This window comes from Papaver somniferum, chromosome 3, assembly GCF_003573695.1.
Source record: "Papaver somniferum cultivar HN1 chromosome 3, ASM357369v1, whole genome shotgun sequence".
In the NCBI taxonomy this organism is placed as follows: Eukaryota; Viridiplantae; Streptophyta; class Magnoliopsida; order Ranunculales; family Papaveraceae; genus Papaver; species Papaver somniferum.
The window spans coordinates 21,808,554-21,829,287 of NC_039360.1; the positions used below are offsets into that span (position 1 = coordinate 21,808,554).

General features: G+C 40.4%; 1 protein-coding gene across 1 annotated transcript; it reads right to left on the bottom strand.

The window, feature by feature from the left end:
• Positions 1–214: 214 nt before the first annotated feature.
• LOC113355512 (uncharacterized protein At4g18257-like) lies at positions 215–4,730 on the bottom strand. Its single transcript, XM_026598382.1, has 4 exons — positions 4,586–4,730; positions 4,182–4,468; positions 2,288–2,611; positions 215–1,758 (listed from the first exon to the last, which is right to left on the bottom strand). Exons 2-4 carry the CDS (start codon positions 4,454–4,456, stop codon positions 1,587–1,589), a joined length of 771 nt encoding a protein of 256 aa, XP_026454167.1. The 5' UTR covers positions 4,457–4,468; positions 4,586–4,730; the 3' UTR covers positions 215–1,586.
• Between the last annotated feature and the right edge of the window lie 16,004 nt (positions 4,731–20,734).

The following is a 20,734-nucleotide window of genomic DNA, read 5'->3' on the forward strand; positions in this document are numbered from 1 at the left end:
GTTGTGGAATCCGTTATGCTTGAGCGCGCAGTACTAGATGACCCTCAATATGCAAGAATCGTTTTCACAAATGAATCAGTCATTTCACAGATACTTAATGGTGAGAACAAGGTCAAGTTCATGGTTAATAATAAGCACCTGTGGGCTAGACTTTACAAGCCAAAGAAAAATTAACAAGGAGGTGGTCTAGCCGGTACTGGCATTCTATTTTCTGAATCACCAGAATGGCTTTCTTTCTTTGATTTTACCCATCTTCAAATTATATGAACTATAAATGATTTGCAGAAACAAAAATGAAATGAACAAAGTGTTCCGCATTCGACCAGATTAGCCGAAAATGAACAAGAATCCCCAATATGAACTCTAAAAAGCACACAACCTCAGAAATGCGGAGCATGACTGCGCATTTAACATTGGACAGACTTGTTATTTAAGGCTCATGGAGCAGGTGCGGGTAACGAATACAAAGACTTGAGCTGTCTATCAAAAATTAGGGGTTTTGATGAAGAAATTTGAAGTTGATTTTTCTGATAAAGAAACCGATTGAGTTTAAATTAAACCTCTGTGTCTCTCTGAGTCTCTGTATTGAAGAAGGTAGGAGATGGAGATTTACAGAGAGACTTTGCTGTTGAAAACAAAACAAATTTCTCTCCCGTTTTAGGTTTGATTTGGAATTGGATTCGACTCCAAAATTAGGGGTTTTGATGAAGAAATTTGAAGTTGATTTTGCTGATGAAATTGATTGAGTTTAACTTAAACCTCTGTATCTCTCCGAGTCTCTGTAATGAAGAAGGTAGTAGACGGAGATTTACAGGGAGATTTTGCTATTGAAAACAAAACAAATTTCTCTCCCGTTTTGGATTTTGATTTGGAATTGGATTCGATTCCAAAAATAGGGGTTTTGATGAAGAAATTTGAAGTTGATTTTCTTCAGATGAAATTGATTGAGTTTAACGTCTAAATCTCAAGAAGAAAAATAGAATATTTAACAATTGTTGATTCAAATAAAGAAAGGGCTTTACTTGTAACGGTCATATCTTTACTTAAACTCACTCAATGACTCCGCTAATAACGCTGATGAAGAAGATAACGTTAAAGACATTTTGACCCTTTTTGGATTTTACTTTGGGCACCCCAAAATGAAAAACTCAAGACGGAAGAACTTGTGAAGCAGCTTGTTGCCCGTGATTTCATTAAATACTGCAGTTCATATGTACGTTGATCTAGAAACACTATTGATATGATAATGGTTATAGTAGGGCAGTAAACATGAATTGGCTTCTACTCTTCTTTTTTTTCTCTTATGAATTCAACAAATACAACCGTTTAAAGATATGAAATGCATCTAAACAGCTTTAACCTGAACTATACACATTCTGGCTAATTTGGAATGAACTAAAAGGACATAAAACTAGACTCAAGTGAGATACTATTCTTTGCAGTAAAGGGTGGATGAGATGGATCGACTTTTTCCAATATGAGAATTTCTAATATTCTTTCCGAAACCCACTACAACAGGTCCATAAAACTTCACCGACTGTTTGGAATCTTCAGAAAGTCCACACACACAATCACCTGTGATCATATTATACAGCATCTTGTTTGCTTTCCTCTTTGTTTTTTGCTTGCAACTTCTCTACTTGTTTACGAAGGTAGGCTTGCTTTAGTTTTTCCCTACGAGAGATTGCCTGCTCTTGTCTACGCATCTTCAGTTCAGAGGCTTTATCTCTCGCTTGATTTGCCTCTTCATGAACTTCCCTGCATTAAACAAAACCACCACAGTAAGATTTCAGAGACTACTAGGTCCACAAACTAATCTCTCATAAAAATCAATCAGACACCGTCTAGGAATGTATGTTTCAAGAATAAGGTCCAAATGTTCCTCAGATCCATTTTTTGATGCATCCCAGCATCCTGTTAAGACTCCAAGCTCAGCGTGTAGTCAGAATATAAACCATAATGAGAGGCTAACTAAACTATGTAAAACCGTTCTAATCCAGTCCCAATAGACCAAAACCAAATGACATTAAAATCATCTAACCCAATTTAGACAGACCCGGGTCTACAAATTCCATCTCATAATCTCCAGACACTTGACCTTCTAAATATAAATGCAAAAGAATGATAGGTTCAACAGCCATTTCTAAAGGAAGCTTTAGGGAGCAAATGAAATACGTAGATACAGGAAGCTATTTAGACAAAGCAGTCGTTATAATATAGAGTACGAACTTAGACTGATAATGCAAACATACATTTATCAAGGCCTTCCTGCATGAGGAGAACATACCTTACGAAACGCTTACGCTCATCATTGTCTAGAAATCCAGCTGTCCGCCCAGGTCCAACAGGTTTTGTGCTAAACGGTAAAAAAGCATCAGTATCATCACCATCCTCATTGCCCTGGGCTATGGTGTCAGGAACATCAGCAATTTGTAAATGCTGGGGATCATCACGAACAAGACTCTTGCTGAAGAAATCCACACAGTACTTCTCTCCTTCTTCCTCATCGGGGAGCTCACCCCTTGCAAGCTTATCATATAATGCAGCTTTCCTTTCTAGTGCTGCATAGCTAACAGATCCATCTTGTACTGCTTTCAGTTCCAGCTTGTCCCTTTGTTTAAGCACAAACAAATAACGGCAATACCAATTAGCAAAGTGATATAAATGTCGGAGATAGAAAGTGCTCATCCAGTTGGTCACCAGAACTAAGAAGCGAGATTCACTAGAAGATTAAGTAAAATCAATATATTCAAAGTAAACCATATTTTAGCACCTAGTTAGATTTATAATGTTCAGCCAAATTTCCTCGACTCTCAGACACAGGGGAATCAAACTAGGTTAGCAGTTATTTTTTTCCAGACCGGAAACTATATTTTAAGTAATATAAAGTATACCATTACCAATTCAGCCGAATTCCCTCGAGTGCCAAACCCCTGATCTAAAACCATGTTTTGATATTTGATGAACTTAGGGGGGGAAAGAGCATAAAGTTTGAACTATGATTGGGTTTCGCTGAGAGGTTACTTCCAATGAGGTAAACAAAAAGAAGCAGTTCATATCTATCCTTGACACAATCATGCACTACAAAATATACTGGTGCAAACACGAAGACAAACATCGGAATATTGTTTGACATTCAAGAGGACCTAGAGACCTCAAACACTTAGAAAACAGCTGCAGAACTACTGCTAACTGATTAAAACAGGTATGTGTGAATTAGTATGAATTAACTAGTATCTTAAGCAACCTATTACTTAATTTTAAGATCTACGTAGGTTTATTATGTTCAGCCGAATTCCCTTGAAACCGAACACAGGGAATCAAACCGAGTTAACAGTTCACACTTATGTTTATATCTAGACTGCAAACCATATTCTAAGACTTCGTTAAGTTTATGTTTCGCTTGCAGGACGACAATGAGAATGCATTCACTATAAGAAACCTCCGGTTCATAAAATCAAAATCCCATTACTATAAACAAGACATCAGTGGCCTAACATCAACTGAAATTAAGAAAATCCAGTTTGCTAATAAGGTTCATATTATTGTCTTCCGCACACCACAACGCAATCTAAGTTCATGTTTATGTTTAGATTAAAATATGAAATCTCATTTAGCTATTTTTTAGTAGATTAAATGTCTCCGACACTGCTAGTCAAGTAGGTCGCCAGAATGAGATGCTACTCAAAAGTATAATCAACTAAAAACATTGAGACAATTATTATTTTCAAGTAATCTAAACTGTAACATCACCAATTCAGCCTAATTCCCTCAAGAGTCCCAAACACAGGGGACTCAAACTTATGTTTAGATGGCAAACCGTATTCAGTTAGGTGTATGTTTCACAATTCACATACATGACAACAAAAAGATTTATTATACAAAACATGTGATTTTCTAAAATCTAATTCTCGTTAATCCATCATCAACTGAAATGAACAACATCCAATTGTGATTTACTAATCAGATTCATATAAAGTATCTAAAGTGTAACATAACCAATTCAACCGAATTCCCCTGAGTCCCAAACACAGGGGACTCAAACACATTCTAAGACTTAGTTAGGTTTATGTTTGGCATGCAGAAACATCTGATTTGTAGAATCTAATTATGTTTATGATTCGAAATGAATACTAATACACGGAAGACATCATAGAAAAAGAAAGATGATTACAACTTACTTGTGAGCACGAGCTTCAACACCAGAATTCTTATTAGAAAAAGTATCAGCAGGAACGATTTTCTTCTTAGCACGATGAAATTCAATATCTGGAGTCAAATCCTTACTTTTTCTGTTCTCTTCTTGTGATTTGTAAAGCTGAGCTTTAAGTTCAAGAATAGAAGAAGCACCAACACCTTCAATAGCTTTATGTTTTTTGGGCATTATTGATGATTCTGTTAACCATCCTAATGATTCCACCTCCCTCTTCATTCCCCCCTCCTTTCCTCCTTCCATTAGTAGTAAACTCTAGCAGTAAGAGAGGAAAATTATGCTTAATTTTGAGGTCCCTCCTTAAATCTGCCAGTTCTAGGGTTAAAATTGCCTCCTGATTCTCATACAAAAGAAGCCTGGAAAAGTTTTTACCTTGCAAGCCCTGAAAATTCCTTGTTCGTTTCTCTAAGGCGTTCGTGAATCCTCTGAGTCTCTGGCGCTTCTTCTCTCTCCAAATCTCTCATCGATGTATGGAGTCTAGAATATTACTCCGTTCTTCTGTTGAGAGTGGAAATCAGGATGGATTGGTGTTGCTGTGAGACTCTAACTAAGCCCAGCCCAATGCTTATACGAAAACGATTTTCTTCTAACCATTTTTTGGCGGCATGGTTTATTAGAAGGGCAGCAGTGTGATAGTAATGTCTCTCTGGTTGGTTAGGGGATGTCTTATAGGGGTGTAAATTAACTAGATTATCCTCCCCATTTTTTAACCTAAATCAAAGCTAAATTGAAAATTTGTTTTCTTTCTTCTTCTCTTCTCCTCCTCCCATCAACCGTAACCTCCATTAAACTCAAAATTTCATCGTCTTCGATTAATCGACAATTCGAAAATTAATCAATTGTAGTGTGATGACTTATATGAGGTATGTTTTGAAAACCCAGTTACGATTTGGTTTATTTTGTTCGATTTAAGTTTAATTTCTATCGAAAATTAGGGGTTTAGATGAAATTGAAATTTCTGGGTTTATGTGAGTTACGGTTGATTTTAACTCAATTACGAACCGTAACTGGATATTTTGATGTTGTTACGGTTGGTAATAGTTCAATTACCAACCGTATGTTCTTATATCTGAGAATTCTCTTCAGTTACGGTTGGTAACCATTTTAGTTTACGAGCCGTAATTCAGTTACGGTTGGTATCGAGCATTTGGTTACGAACTGTAACTCAGTTATGGTTGGTATCGAGCATTTGGTTACCAACCGTAACTGACTCACGGTTCGTGTCGAACATTTAGTTACCAACAGTAACTGGTTTTACGATTGGGTTTTCTTCAAATTTAACCAGTTACGGTTGGTAGTTCATCTTTTACGAACCGTAACTTCGATTTACGGTTGGTTATGAGCAAATTCCAACTGTAATTAGCTCTGAAAATGTACAAAAATGAATTTTTTACGTACTTTAGATAACTTTGAGCAACAAAAAGCTAGTTGGGACTAATTTAGAAGTATACCCGGTTATTTTCAGGTCCTGATTGTTCATTTTACTGGTTAATTTCTTCAATTGATTGAGATTGACCTTCTCCTCTAAACTTTTTTTTTAACTCTAAAAATCTGATTTTGGTTTTGATTTTGAGTTAATATAAGTGAAATTAGTCATTAACACTATACTTGATTATTATCACTAAACCAGGTTATCAATTATGAGGATTAATTTGTCATTTCCAGTTTTTTTATAAGGGACACCATGAATGATCATGTAATGACCCTTTTTATCCTATTAGAATGCCGCCCCTCTAATAAACCATGTCGCCCCTATAACGGGTTACTTTTTTTGAGAGGACTATTGTTTTATTAGGCCGCCTTCTCTGTACTTATAAGAGGTGTCCTAAAGACTGAAAAATACACATTTACCTTTTACTCTAATTTAAATTAAAACTAACCTAATAACTATATAAATCTAATCATATATATATATATATATATATGTCTATTTGAAGGAATCATTAATCAAAATCAAAAACAAAAACACCGAAAATCTTTTGTTTTTGAAGAAAAAAACTCTTCTTTTCTTCTTCTTTCTTTCCTTGAAGTTCCTTGTTTAATTCGTTTTTGATTGAGAAAATTGATCAGAAATCATCAAAATATGGTTAGAAATTATTTAAAAAAAAAACTAGTTTGCTTACCGAACATTCTGAAACCAAGAACACGAAGAACACTTCGGTTATCACGAATTTATTTTTTCGCAACGGAACTCCGAGTTCGGTTGGTTCGCAAAAAAAAAAATTGCCAACCGAACTCTACAATGCAAACACATATGTTGATCAGTTAGGTTTATTTGAAAAAAAAAATTCCTAACCGAACTTCACTCTGATATTGAGTTCGGTTAGATATGTTGTTGAGTAAAAGTTTGCGAACCAACCGAACTTTTACACTTGGTCTAAAAAAAATTTTACCTAAAGTTCGGTCAAATAGTTGGTTGGTATGAAGTTTGCGAACCAACCGAACTATGTACACTTGGTAAAATCTTATTTTCACGTGAAGTTCGGTTATATATTGTTTGTGAACCAACCAAACTTCTAGACCTTAAAGTTCGGTAACATTGCGGGCAAACCGAACATTACTCTGTAAATCCTATAAACAAAGTTCGGTAACATATCTGTTAACCGAACGACTAAAAACGTCCATTCACGAGCGAGTTCGGTGACGAGGTGTCGAACTCGCAAAGATAAATTCCTTACTTCTCTTACACTAACCAGTAGTACAATGACAAGCAGGTTCGTTCCTAAGGAAGAGTTGAGTCTAAAGTTGTCAATTTAAATTTCAAGACGAATATTAATGCAAATATGAGTATGAAAATGATCAAGTACACTTTCTAAGCCACAAAACATGAATCTTATTGATATAGCTAGTTTCTGCGAAGTATCTTGTTACTAACAACCCTAGAATAATTAGTACGCTCAACTCTTCCGTTATTATCTCCTAATTTCACCGGACACGGAAGCGCTCGACTACCGGATTCTACTTGCCAAGTTTCCTAAAAATACGCCCTCTAGGTGTGACTTAAACAAATGCATTAAGATTTATGAGATAAGATTGTTCCTAGTGATAAAATCAAAAGCATGAATTACCTACTAGTGTCATTCAATACATACGAGTATTTAACAAAGTCCCATCGTCAATACTCATATAGTGCTACTTGTGTTTAGGTTTTCTAGACAATTACGGGTCGAAGAATTCCTAACTAGCAATAAAACTATCAAACAACCATTCAATTTGCAACTTAAACCATTGAGAAACAATTCACATAAACAATATTGGCACGGTAGAGAATGAACAATAACAAGAAGATTGCGAGAAAACATGCAGTTTTAAATATCAATTATGAATCATGTTCGGACGTTGAAATCGTCCCTAATCAAATGGAATTAGCTACTGGAGTTCATGGCAAACAAAGAAGCAAAACAGAAAACAGAAATACAAAACCAAACAGCTGCAGTTGGTGGTTGTGGTGGAATGATGTGAACCGGTAGTGGTGAACTCGCGGAATGGTGGCTGCAAAGTGAAACTGCTGCTGATGTAGTTGCCTGTAGTCTGCCGCCTTGTTGTTGCGGCGAGGTGAGATGCAGGTGGCCGCAGGAAGGTGCTGTTGTGAATGGAGGATGGAACTGAACTCCAGCTGTTGTTGGTGATGTATGCAGGTGGTACACCGAACTGGTGGTATGCAAGAATGGTGATGAAGATGGAATTGTGTAAGCTGGTGGAGATGCAGATCTGGTGGATGCTATGCTGGTGGTGATGAATGGATGATGGCAGGATGGCGTTGTATGCAGATGGAGAGGAGCAAAGCTCCTCTCTGTTGGAGGTGCGGCACTGATGGGGGTATGAGATGATATATCCGGTATGCTTAGGTTTGACCCCTTTTTATATAGCTTCTCATTCCTGCAGAATTCAATTCCTATTAAAACTCTTCCCTAATCCTGTTTTGTCGGCCAAGCAAACACCCGCATCTGTTTTTCTTGTTGGCTTCTAAATTCTCTCCCGGCAGATGCCAAATAATTCTCAAATAGCCTATATAAGTCACTGCACCTGATACTCGACCAACTCCAGACTACCACAAATCGAATCACTTAACTGAAGTGTACAAACTCCTAACACCAGAGACTCCCTTCATTACTTCTTCTTGTTCTTGAATTCAGATAAAACTCGACCCATGGATACAGACCCAGACTGATTCAATACTCGAACGATGGCAGTAAACTATTTTCCGTTGCTATCTTCTCGGCTTGTAATTCAGCCAGAACTTGACCTCAAATCCACCATAACTCAACCACAGAACCCATGGGCAAACCATTACAAACTTAACATTTACCGCATCAAATTGCTGTCTAAACCCTTTGCAAAGACTCGCCAAATCCATGGCAGACTTGGAGCAGCAAACTGGTTGCATCTGAGCTTGAAATTGGGAGAACTACTCGCTCAGGACTTTTCTCAAACACCTACTGTGTGTTCTGCTGGTGCTTCAAGATATGAGAATGCTGTTGATTTCTAATCCCATTGTATTTCCTTCCCTGCTAAGACAAATTCATACGAAGCAAACCCATTCATTCAATAATCTTTCACAGATATAAAACAGCTCTGAATCTTCTTGTTCATCAGCACATATCAATGGCAGAAAACTTCAGTCTTTTCTCTATTGTCTCATCCCAAAACTGAACTCAAATCATTACTGAACTCAATCGAAGCCATACCCATCCTTCCTGATTGTATGAGAACTCTAAACACTTCATTATCTCCTTTGTTCATCACCATCTTACTGAACTTCTTCTTCCTTGTGTTCTCGGTCTCAAACTCTTTTGAAAACTGATACAAATTGCTACACACTGGGTCGTGTTGTTCTTAGCTCAGTAATCTCATCTCAACTGGCCATATGTACACATCCACTAGAGCCATGGTTTGCCGTCGGTGAATGGAGGTGCAGCTGCAACGTCTTCTCAGTTCAGTGAGAGGAGAAAACTTGGCTCGACCTAGTTTTATAAAGGAGGAGGTGCCCTTAACGAACAGTAGTCTGTCTTTAGCGAATCTCTCATATGGATGCCCATTATCCTCAGCTAGGCTCCCAATAGCACTTTCCTATGAAATGACAATTTCCCTCTTTTCACCTATTTCTTCTTCTTTTACTCCAATGACTCCATAACACCTGTAAAATGAAAACCAAACATAAAATACAATAATACAAAAGAAATAGCTAAGAATAGCATAAGAAATTGATACTCAAAAGATGTATTTTAGGCACTTATCATTCGGTAACCTGTGTGTTTGGAAAAAATAATCGAACTACACTTTCAGATGTGTTTGGTTACATGTTCTTCACATAAGAGTTGATGGTGGTTTTTAGCTTAGGGTTAAAATCATAAAACCTTGCATCAGATGTGACGTCACTCTGCAAGGAAACAGTGTTGCGAGTACTAACCTCTCCACCGACACATTTATTGAGCCACTCAATATACCTTTTCTGGCGCCTCGCCAATACTAGACTCGCTGAGTACTTTCCTGTGCCATGTTCCTCAGCAGAACCCTTAAGTCGGTATGGCATGACGGATTTATGTTCACTCGCAGCTGAGTAGCATGAAACCTCCAAGTACCAAAATTAAGGCCATTGCACGAAAGGCTCAGACAGAAAGCATACTCCATTCTGTGGGTAAAGATTTTAGTGACAACATACGAAAATCCATCTAATCATTGTGATAACTTGCAAAGAACTCATAAACCCAACAAAATTGCAAATTAGGGTTTTGCGTCTCGCACCATATACTAGACCCCGTTGGTCGAAATCACGCCTAGCCAAGCTAGGTAACCAAATTCGCCACAGCGCGTTGGAAGTATGGCGCACCCTAGCTTGACCGGCCCCACTTCCCATCGACCAATCAGGTCTCCTTAAATGCGCCACTCGCATTCCAAACAAGGTCGTCCCCATGTTGCTTGCCGGCCCCCTTTCTATCGACCAATCAGGTCTCTTTAAATCCGCCACAGCGCTGGAAGTGCGGCCGCGCCCTAGCTTGCCGGCTCCACTTCCCACCGACCAATCAGGTCTTCCTAAATGCGCCTTATGCATTCCAAACAAGGTCGGCCCCATATTGCTTGTCGGCTCCCTTTCCATCGACCAATCAGGTTTCTCCAAACCCGTCACGGTCTCAAAAGAGGTCGCTAATACTAAGCTAGCTTCCAAAAACTTACTAGCTTCCCAAAACGCGCCACACGCACTAATTAGGGTTTCAACACACCCAAACCCTAATCCAGGTAAGACGCAACCAAATCCGTCCACGATGCTAACTTTGGCCACGTCTCAACTGGCATACTGCTATACCGCGGCTACTGGCATACCACCAGCCCGTCGCTATGCCACGGCTACTGGCACGCCACCATGCCACAGCTGCTAGCACGTCGCTATGCCACGTCTACAGGCACGCCATAGCTGCTATCACGTCGCTATGCCACGGCTACAGGCACGCCCCCATGCCACAGCTGCTAGCAGTCGCTACGCCACGGCTGCTGGCACGCCACCATGCCACAGCTGCTAGCACGCCGCTACGCCACGGCTACTGGCACGCCACCATGCCACAGATACTAGCACGTCGCTATGCCACGGCTACTGGAAGGCCACCATGACACAGCTGCTAGCACGTCGCAATGCCACGGGTACTGGCATTGCCACCATGCCACAGCTGCTAGCATGTCGATATGCCACGGAAACTGGCATGCCACCATGCCACACGTAGCAACCTGCTATACGTTTTCGAAGAAAACACTCGAGACATCAAAACATGTCACAAACTGGGGGGTACTCATCAGGGTATTGGTCTGGCGGTTTACAACATGGTGCGTGCAATACGCCCGTTACAAGAAAGTGTCATAAGAGTGAGGCGGTTAGTAAATACAAGAAGTAATGGTGAAACGTTTTCTTCATTATGGAAACATCAATTCCCGGCGTTACCCGTTACCACTTTCTTTCATTACTCAACCGTTTCCACTTCTTACGAGGCCAGGGTACGTTTCATTACGACTTGTATAAATAGGTTTCACCTATTTCCACCAAAATACAAGTTTTGGTCAGGAGAACAATACACATCTAGAAATCACCTTGTAGCTTTCCATTTAGCTCGCCATTTCAAATCTCGGATACAAGTCGCAAAACACCCACACTTCTAGAATCAACTATTCCGGCTTCAACACTTTCTTCGCTTCCCTCCCTAAGACCAACCCTTCTCCTTCACTTTGTGACCGAAGCAAACCTGGAACGTCCTTTTCTTGGTTTATGCCAGGGTTGTACAGATTGATCTATCGAATCAAAAGTACTTTGTGACCGAAGCAAACCTGAACCCCAACCTCTCCTAAGAAGCACGATTGATAGACGAAACTAGAGACTCCTAACCACTGTTCACTTGAAGTATGTCGAGTTTGACAGCACGCTGATTGACGCGGCCTTCGACTTCAACATTGTAGTCGTCAAGGATCTGAGAGGTGCAAGGGAGAATCGAACAGAAGAAGTGCATTCTTTCCCATAAGGAGAAAAACGTTACTTTCCGACCAACACCATTTGTGACGTCTTCTCATGCCATATCGAATCAATTCGTTTTCTCGGAGTCAAGGGTTAATGGCACCCTCACTAGAGTTTTCTACAGGAGACGCTTCAATGTTCTCTCGGGAAGACGCCTCCGCTTCCAGAGCCAGAAGCCGCTCCTCTTTAATGTTTTGCTCTGGAAACCGCTTCAAAATTCTCTCGGGAAGCCGCTCCGCTTCCAGAGATAGAAGTCGCTCCGCTTCAGCATCCTCTCCATAAACTGCTCCAGGATCCGAAGCCGAATCTTCAGCGTTTTGCTCCATAATCTTCAACGTCCTCTCCAAGATCCGAAGCCTCTTCAACGCCGCACTCCTTACTTCCAAAGTTCGTTCCTGTAGCCACCACACTCCTCCCTGTCAAGGATCGTGATCACAGCCAGCCAAGGATTGCTGTTGTGGCCGCTTTTTGATCCATCTCGCCAAACCTCGTGGTCATGGACAGTTTACTCGCTTACGCATACAGCCGATCCCTTTGCTTCCATGGACGCCCATACAATTTCAGTCGACCTATTTTGGTTCCCACGCCGTGTAGTCTCTTCTGATCACATCTGCTTCCAAGAACTGTTACTGCTCGTTTTTCGATACCAGCCAGAACTTCACCATAGCAACAATCGCTACAAGGTTAATCCGTACTTCCCCATGTTTTAGTTTCATATGGAAGAAGTAATAGAATCACCACTAAGGATGCGAGATGGTGATATCCTTGTCATGGTCAACTCACCGACCATACCAGATATAAGCATGTAAACCACACCTGGGGACTGAAGCCGCCTTCGTATTTAGAAGCTTAAACGCAGTCACCACCTTAACAGCGAATGCATCAGAAGCACATCTTCCACGAGAAAATAAGCTTAGGATAATTACACATGGGGACTACCAGAACAGGACGCCTTTACTGCTCTCAACCAAGTTATTTCCGATTTCAACATCATCACTGTCGGAGTTTTACAAGCCGTAAGAATTTCTCAACATGACGATGTACACGTGCATCAAAGTTCCCAAAAGCACGCCACAGAGATACATTCATATATCCAGCCACACCATCGGATCTAACAGAAGTATAACTGGGCGCTGCTCACTGCATCCCATTCCATACAATAGTCCAAGGTTCAGAAGATGGTTCAAAGGATGTCGTTTAGAACGAAGACCTTGAGGACTTGATAGCAGCACATCGGCAACGGAAAATATCTCAACTCATCCACTTCACCCAATGGTTGCGGAAGATTTCGACCATACAAGCATCCACAGTATATCATCATCGCAATCAAATGTCTAGGTACCAAATAATCTAAAGTCAAGGATGAACCAACAACGCAACCACGATCTCAAAGATTATCCATGACATTATTTCATCCATCCATCTCAAGAGTGCAATGGAGTTTGGTAAATTTTGAAATCCACTGTCAGATACTCATCCTTCTGGAGTCAGAACCTTATTACACATTCTGGAGAAGATCGATGGAACTGTTGGGCGGATACATGCGAGAGCACCTACCTTGAGTTCTCCGGCTCTCCCTGATGTTGATTTGGAGATTGCTTTGTTACCATTAATGCTCGCTCTACCACCGCTGAAAAATGACGAAGAGGAGCCAGATACTGCAGATGAAAGCACGGAGCTGGACGAACAACAAAAACAGAAGAGGGTCGATACCCCTTTTCATATGAACGCGATTTTTGGAGTTTGAATAGAATAAGGATTCCTTACTTCTATGAACGGGAATAGATGACTGGGCGCACCATACTCATGCTCCATAGCGGAACAAGTAGTGTGCCAATATCTCCGCTCCATGAGCGAACCAACAGCGCGATAGCACGAGGAACACCAGTCGCTCAACATGCAACTCTCCATGACTCCAGCACTCTGTGGTTAAGTTACCGCCAACACCCCAGCATTCCGTGATCCACCCTGCAAGCCTTCCAAGTGCCATTTTCACCATCCCACGGACTGAATCCATTAGTGTTATCATCACCGCTTGGTAGCCAAGTTCCAGCGCCAACAGTCCGCGGCCAAGACAATACAAGACGTGCATGCCAGACGCGCTTACCAGACACGCTTACAAGACGTGCATGCCAGACGCGCTTACCAGACGCGCTTGCCAGACGCACTTACCAGATGCGCATGCCAGATGTGCTTGCCAGACGCACTTACTAGACGCGCTTACCAAATGCGCATGCCAGATGCGCTTGCCAGACGCACTTACTAGACGCGCTTACCAAGCCGCGCAATACCCGCGGATCCCATTCCAAACCGCGTCCAAGCCGCGCCAAGCCAAGTCGCACCCAATCCAAGCAAAGTCGCGTCCAAGCTACATACAAGCCGCGCCAAACCAAGCCTTACTAAGCCAACGGATGCCAGCGGCTCCGTTTCAAGACGCGTAATGCCAACGACTCCCTTTCACGCCAAGTCTATGCTAACGACTCCCTTCTAAGCTGATGCCAAAAGTCTGTGTCTCAGCCAGCAACCACCCTACCACCTCGCGGCCTAGCCAGCATCACAAAATTTACGTAAAGTCACCGATGCAAGAGTTATGGATTCTCTTTACCTCCCGAATAAGGTAATTCGGATCTTACTGACCATCTTTTCATAACTTGCCATTTCAATTTTTCCCTCGTTTGTCACCATCTCATGCTTACCTCGCAACAAGGCCCTGTTCCGAGCTAACCATGGCACTTAATGTTGATGGTGGTTTTTAGCTTAGGGTTAAAATCGTAAAAACTTGCATCAGATGTGACGTCACTCTGCAAGGAAACGGTGTTGCGAGTACTAACCTCTCCACCGACACACTTATTGATCCACTCAATATACCTTTTCTGATGCCTCGCCAATACTAGACTCGATGAGTACTTTCATGTGCTATGTTCCTCAGCAGAACCCTTAAGTCGGTATGGCATGACGGATTTATGTTCACTCGCAGCTGAGTATCATGAAACCTCCAAGTACCAAAATTAAGGTCATTGACGAAAGGCTCAGACAGAAAGCATACTGCATTCTGTAGGTAAAGATTTTTGTGACAACATAAGAAAATCCATCTAATTATTGGGGTAACTTGCTAAGAACTCATAAACCCAACTAAATTGCAAATTAGGGTTTTGCACCTTGCGCCATATACTAGACCCCGTTGGTCGAAACCACGCCTAGCCAAGCTAGGCAACCAAATTCGCCACAGCGCGCTGGAAGTGTGGCGTGCCCTAGCTTGACCGTCCCCACTTCCCATCGACCAATAAGGTCTCCCTAAATGCGCCACGCGCATTCCAAACAAGGCCGACACCATGTTACTTTCCAGCCTCCTTTCTATCGACCAATCAGGTCGCTTTAAATCCGCCACAGCGCGCTGGAAGTGTGGCCGCTCCCTAGCTGGCCGGCTCCACTTCCCATCGACCAATCAGATCTCCCTAAATGCGCCACACGCATTCCAAACAAGGCCGGACCCATATTTCTTTCCGGCCCCTTTCCATCGACCAATCAGGTTGCTCAAAACCTGTCACGGTCTCAAAAGAGGTCGCTAATACTAAGCTAGCTTCCAAAAACGTACTAGCTTCTGAAAACGCGCCGCACGCACTAATTAGGTTTTAAACCCACCCAAACCCTAATCCAGGAAAGACGCAACCAAATCCGTCCACGATGCTAAGTTTGGCCACGCCGCAACTGACATACTTCTATGCCGCGGCTACTGGCATACCACCAACACGTCGCTATGCCACGGCTACTGGCATGCCACCATGCCACAGCTGCTAGCACGTCGCTATGCCACGGCTACTGGCACGCCACCATGCCACAGCTGCTAGCAAGTCGCTATGCCACGTCTACTGGCACGCCACCATGCCACAGCTGCTAACACGTCGTTATGCCACGGCTACTGGCACGCCACCATGCCACAGCTTCTAGCGCGTCGCTATGTCACGGCTACTGGCACGCCACCATGCCATAGCTTCTAGAACGTCGTTATGCCACGGCTACTGGCACGCCACCATGCCACAACTACTAGCACGTCGCTATGCCACAGCTGCTAGCACGTCGCTATGCCGCGGCTTCTGGCATGCCACTATGCCACACGTAGCAACCTGCTATACGTTTTCCACGAAAACACTCGAGACATCAAAACATGTCACAAACTGGGGGATACTCATCAGGGTATTGGTCTGGTGGTTTACAACGTGCGGCGTGCAATACGCCCGTTACAAGAAAGTGTCATAAGAGTGAGGCGGTTAGTAATTACAAGAAGTAATGGTGAAACGTTTTCTTCATTATGGAAACATCAATTCCAGGCGTTATCCGTTACCAATTTCTTCCATTACTCAACCGTTTCCACTTCTTACGAGGCCAGGGTACGTTTCATTACGACTTGTATAAATAGGTTTCACCCATTTCCACCAAAAGACAAGTTTTGGTCAAGAGAACAGTACACATCCAGAAATCACCTGGTAGCTTTCCATTTAGATCGCCATTTCAACTCTCGGATACAAGTCGCAAAACACCCACACTTCTAGAATCAAGTATTCTGGCCTCAACACTTTCTTATCTTCCCTCCCTAAGACCAACCCTTCTCCTTCACTTTGTGACCGAAGCAAACCTGGATTGACCATTTCTTGGTTTAGGCTAGGGTTGTACAGATTGACCTCTCGAATCAAAAGTACTCCCGTGCAGTACATTGTTTTGGGTTTAGATTCGTTTTTCACCCGCACTCACACGAAATTACCGAAATCAACCGAAACGGTTTTCACCCAAAAACAATAAGGTAACCGAACAAGGCCAAATCTACTTCAAAAATTTATATTTTTTTTGAAAATTTGGAGAAATTCAACCAACATTACCAGATGTGTTCGGTTACATGATTCAGATGAGTTATCATCAATTGAATCATCACTTGAATACTCAAGCTTAGTGAACTCAAAAAAAATATTATTTTCCATGTTTTTCTTCTTCATCTTATCTAACTTTACTCTCACAATAATTCTACTTGTTTTTAAGAAAACTCATCTGATTTTTTAATCTAACTAATTATTTTTAAGTTAATCATTACACTAACTATTATTAACACTAACTAATCATCACCCAGAATTAATCAGGAGGGTAATTTAGGTATTAATATAAATATCTAAATAAGGGCTGACCTAAATTTACTCCTAATGTCTTATCCAAAATAAAAAAATGGTCCCCCTAAAAAAAGGCTGGTCCCCAAAAAACGGTTCTTTTTTTGGAGAACAGTCTTGTTTTGGGACCACCGTTTTATTTTGGGTAAGACATTAGAAGTAAATCTAGGTCATCCCTTATCAAAATATTTATATTAATACTAAAATTACCCTCCTGATTAATTTTATGTAATTATTAGTGAAATGATTAAGTTAAAGATAATTAACGAAATTAAATTAATAGATGGTTTTTTTTAAAAAGAAGTGGAATTATTGAGAGAGTAAAGTTAGAGAAGTAGAAGAAGAAAAACATGGAAAATAATTAATTTTTTTTGAGTTCACTAAGATTGAGTATTCAAGTGATGATAGCTCATCTGAATCTTCATCTCCTTCCTCTCCTAGAGTATTCGTTAATCTTCATAATGATCCGGATATGAGTTATTTCTTAGATGGTGAATGTATGCTTCCCCAAATTCAATCTCAAGATGAAAATGATGGATTTTACCAACCACAACCGGAGAAAGAGTATTTGGGTACACAGGTATGCTTCAAACTTAGATAATGTTGGTTAAATTGGTCCAAATATTCATAAAAATGTAAAATTTTAAAGTATATTTCGGCTAGGTTTAGGTAGTTCGGTTACCATATGTGAAGAACAGGTAGTCGAACACTCCTGGAAGTGAAGCTTCGGTTACTTTCTCCAAAGACGCAGGTAGCCGAAGCCGCTTTTAATGGAGGTTTGTGGTGGTTCGGTGAACAAAAATGTTGCTGAACTTTTTTTGTAGGATTTACAGAGTGATGTTTGGTTTTCCCGCAATGTTGTCGAACTTTAGGGTCTAGAAGTTTGGTTGTTCGAAAACTTCAACCAGACCAAATATCTAGCCAAACGTTACGTAAAAAATAAGATTATACCAAGTGTTAGAAGTTCGGTTGGTTCGCAAACTTCAACCCAACCAAGTTCCTAGCCAAACTTCACGTACCAAATTATTTTAAAACTAACCGTTAACTTCGGTTATTTTCTCGGTTATTTCGATAAAATTATCTTCTTGTTGAACTTATTTGTGATTGCAATTGATGTTATTCTATTTCTTGTAGATTGAATACCAACCTATACTAATGGATGATCAACCTTCTCCGGTTGATATGTTGTTCGAAGATACATCCCATCACTATGTTAATGAGTTGGTATTTGACTTACCTATTGATGCGAAGAATTGGGCTAGAGAACATGCCAAGAAATACATGGCCGTATTAGTTTTGAATGGAAAAGAAAGAAAAACTCGTTTTGAAATGGTTTATGAGAGAAGTGGAAATCCCGATGTTAGTCACAAGAGGAAGGGTTACGTGTATAAAGGAAAGACGACGAGGAAGAACACAACGTTCTCAAAGAAAATCAAATATCCGTTCAAGCTAGTATTTAAGAAGTACAAAAAATGAAGGGATGGGTTCTATCTAAGGATGTTGTAGAAGGTCGTCATAACCACCCTCGTCAGGAACATCTTGAAGGACATTCAATGGCCGCAAGGCTCACTCCTCAAGAAATTGAGAAAATAGTTAAATATAGGAAAATGGGTATTTCACCACTTAATATGCTTCGCTTACTAAAGGATGATAACAAGGATAATGTATCATCTTTGTCCACCATTTACAATGCAATTGAGACAATTAAAAGGAATGAATGGAAGGATAGACAAGTCATGCAACAATTGTTGTTTTTTTTGGCTCAAGAGAAAGGCTACGCGGTTCAAAAGAAGGTAGGTCCAGAAGAACAAATAACGCATCTTTTATTTGCTCATCCGAAGAGTGTTCAATGCTCAATTCTTTCATGAAGTTCTTATAATGGATTGCACTTACAATACTAACAAATACGAGATATCATTGTTGAACATTGTTGGTCGTACGTCGACGAAGTCACCGTTTAACGTTTCTTTTTGTTTTCTAAAGGACGAGCAAGAACCAAGTTACACTTGGGAGATATAACAATTGAAGGCGATCTACCGAGATGATGATATCCCCGGATTTATAGTGACGGACAATGAAGTAGCATTAATGAACGCAATAGAGAACGTCTTCCCATTTGCATATAATATGCTTTGTACGTTCCATATATAGTGTAATGTGATGAATAGGTGCAAGCCTCAAATTTGTCCTCCAAAGAGGAAAGCATTTGAAGATATTAGTAAGCTACCGGAAAATAAACAAGCAGATACAAAATAGGTGATAAACGATACATTCTAAATCATGTTAAATGGGTTGGTTTCTCCGGGGAATGGGAGTGATTGACTTGGTCTCTCACCGAAGAAGAGTATAATCTAAATCTTTCTGTTTTTAGGGCTACACAGAACCGATTCGAACCGCAAGACCGGACTAAAACCGCGTTAAAGAAACCGAAAAAAAAACAAACCAACGATGCTACGGTTAATAAATGGTTTAAGAACTTTAAAATCGATAAATCTAAGGCTATAAGAGGTGAACACTCCACCACCGACCGAGGAAACCAACCACCTAATATCAACTGTTAGATCACAGATGAGTAAAATCCTTAGTATATATAAAAGAATTCTTTACAAAACCCGATTTTTAGAGAATTTCTTCCCCTCTTCGGTGGATTCGAATTCTTGTGAAGAAAAGCGAACCGGACATTTGCAAAGGTAGGGTTTATGTATTTTTTCACTTCAGTTTCTTCCTGTTCATTATCTCTTCCTATGTTTACAAAAAATTTAATTGCTTCCTGCTCAAAAACTCTCTCAATTTTGAACAGAACTTATACTTTCGCTTTTGGAATTAATTGGCATATCATTAGTAAAACCTAGTCTCTGGGTTTTTTTATAGATTCCTTTGGGATCTCTATTTATCTTCTTTATTCCAAAAAAAAATCTCCGAAAGATTAGTTCCCATCATCTTCAAGTCTAATTCCCATCATCTCCACCATTATTGTCAGTTTTTCAGTTATTTTCTTTACGATTTTTTCAGAAACCGTCTGTAACTGTTAAACAACTTCCTTTTCATCCGTTATCAAACCTTGTTTTATAGTCGTTTCCTGAATTTTTCTCACTCACTTTCTTATTAACAATGAATTCTTCATATCAACAATCCCATGATGACCTTCTACAACATTTCTCTAATTTCCTATCACAGGAAAAAGCTTCTTCTACAATCAACCTCAATAATCACTTCCCAGTATCCAAACTAAACCATCAAAATTGCTTGGTTCTGAAAGTAATTACTGCAAAACCTCTTTAAATTAACACCATAAGGGATATTCTTCACAAAACTTGGAAAACAAATCATGCATATTATATCTCTATCTTCACTGATGATACTTTCTTAGTCAAATTTGAATCGCATGCAGATTCTGTACTGATAATGGAAGGAATTCCTTGGATTATAAAAGAGGATCTGTATGCTCTTGAGAGATGCACTCCTGGTAAACTACCAAGTGACTACAAATTTGAAACTGTGGAGTTTGGTCTTCAGATCCATGGACTCCCAGTGGAAAACTTATCAGCAATGTTTGTTTTTGAATATGTCTCTCAAATAGGAAGAACTCAGCCTATTCCAGTGTAGGAAGCAACAACATGGGGTAAATTTGCCAGAACCAAAACTCACATCAACATAATTCATCCTCTCCCTCAAGCACTTGCTTTTCCTCTGTAAAATAACCCAGATTATGCAATAACCATAAAGTATGATAGGCTACCAAAGTTTTGCCTATTATGTGGGTTAATCGGGCACCTGATGAGAGTTTGTCCCCAAATGAATGATCATAAATATTTCGTATTCAATAACTTTCCGGAACATATGCATGATGAGGTGTTGGAACTACTACAACCA

What these genes read in the sequence shown, in the direction of transcription:
- LOC113355512 (XM_026598382.1), bottom strand. Translation starts at nt 4,456, where the DNA reads ATGGAAGGAGGAAAGGAGGGGGGAATGAAGAGGGAGGTGGAATCATTA. An exon ending in GTTGAAGCTCGTGCTCACAA is followed by an intron (nt 2,612 to 4,181) that starts GTAAGTTGTAAT and finishes GCTTAAACAAAG; the next exon opens with GGACAAGCTGGAACTGAAAG. An exon ending in GAGCGTAAGCGTTTCGTAAG is followed by an intron (nt 1,759 to 2,287) that starts GTATGTTCTCCT and finishes TGTTTAATGCAG; the next exon opens with GGAAGTTCATGAAGAGGCAA.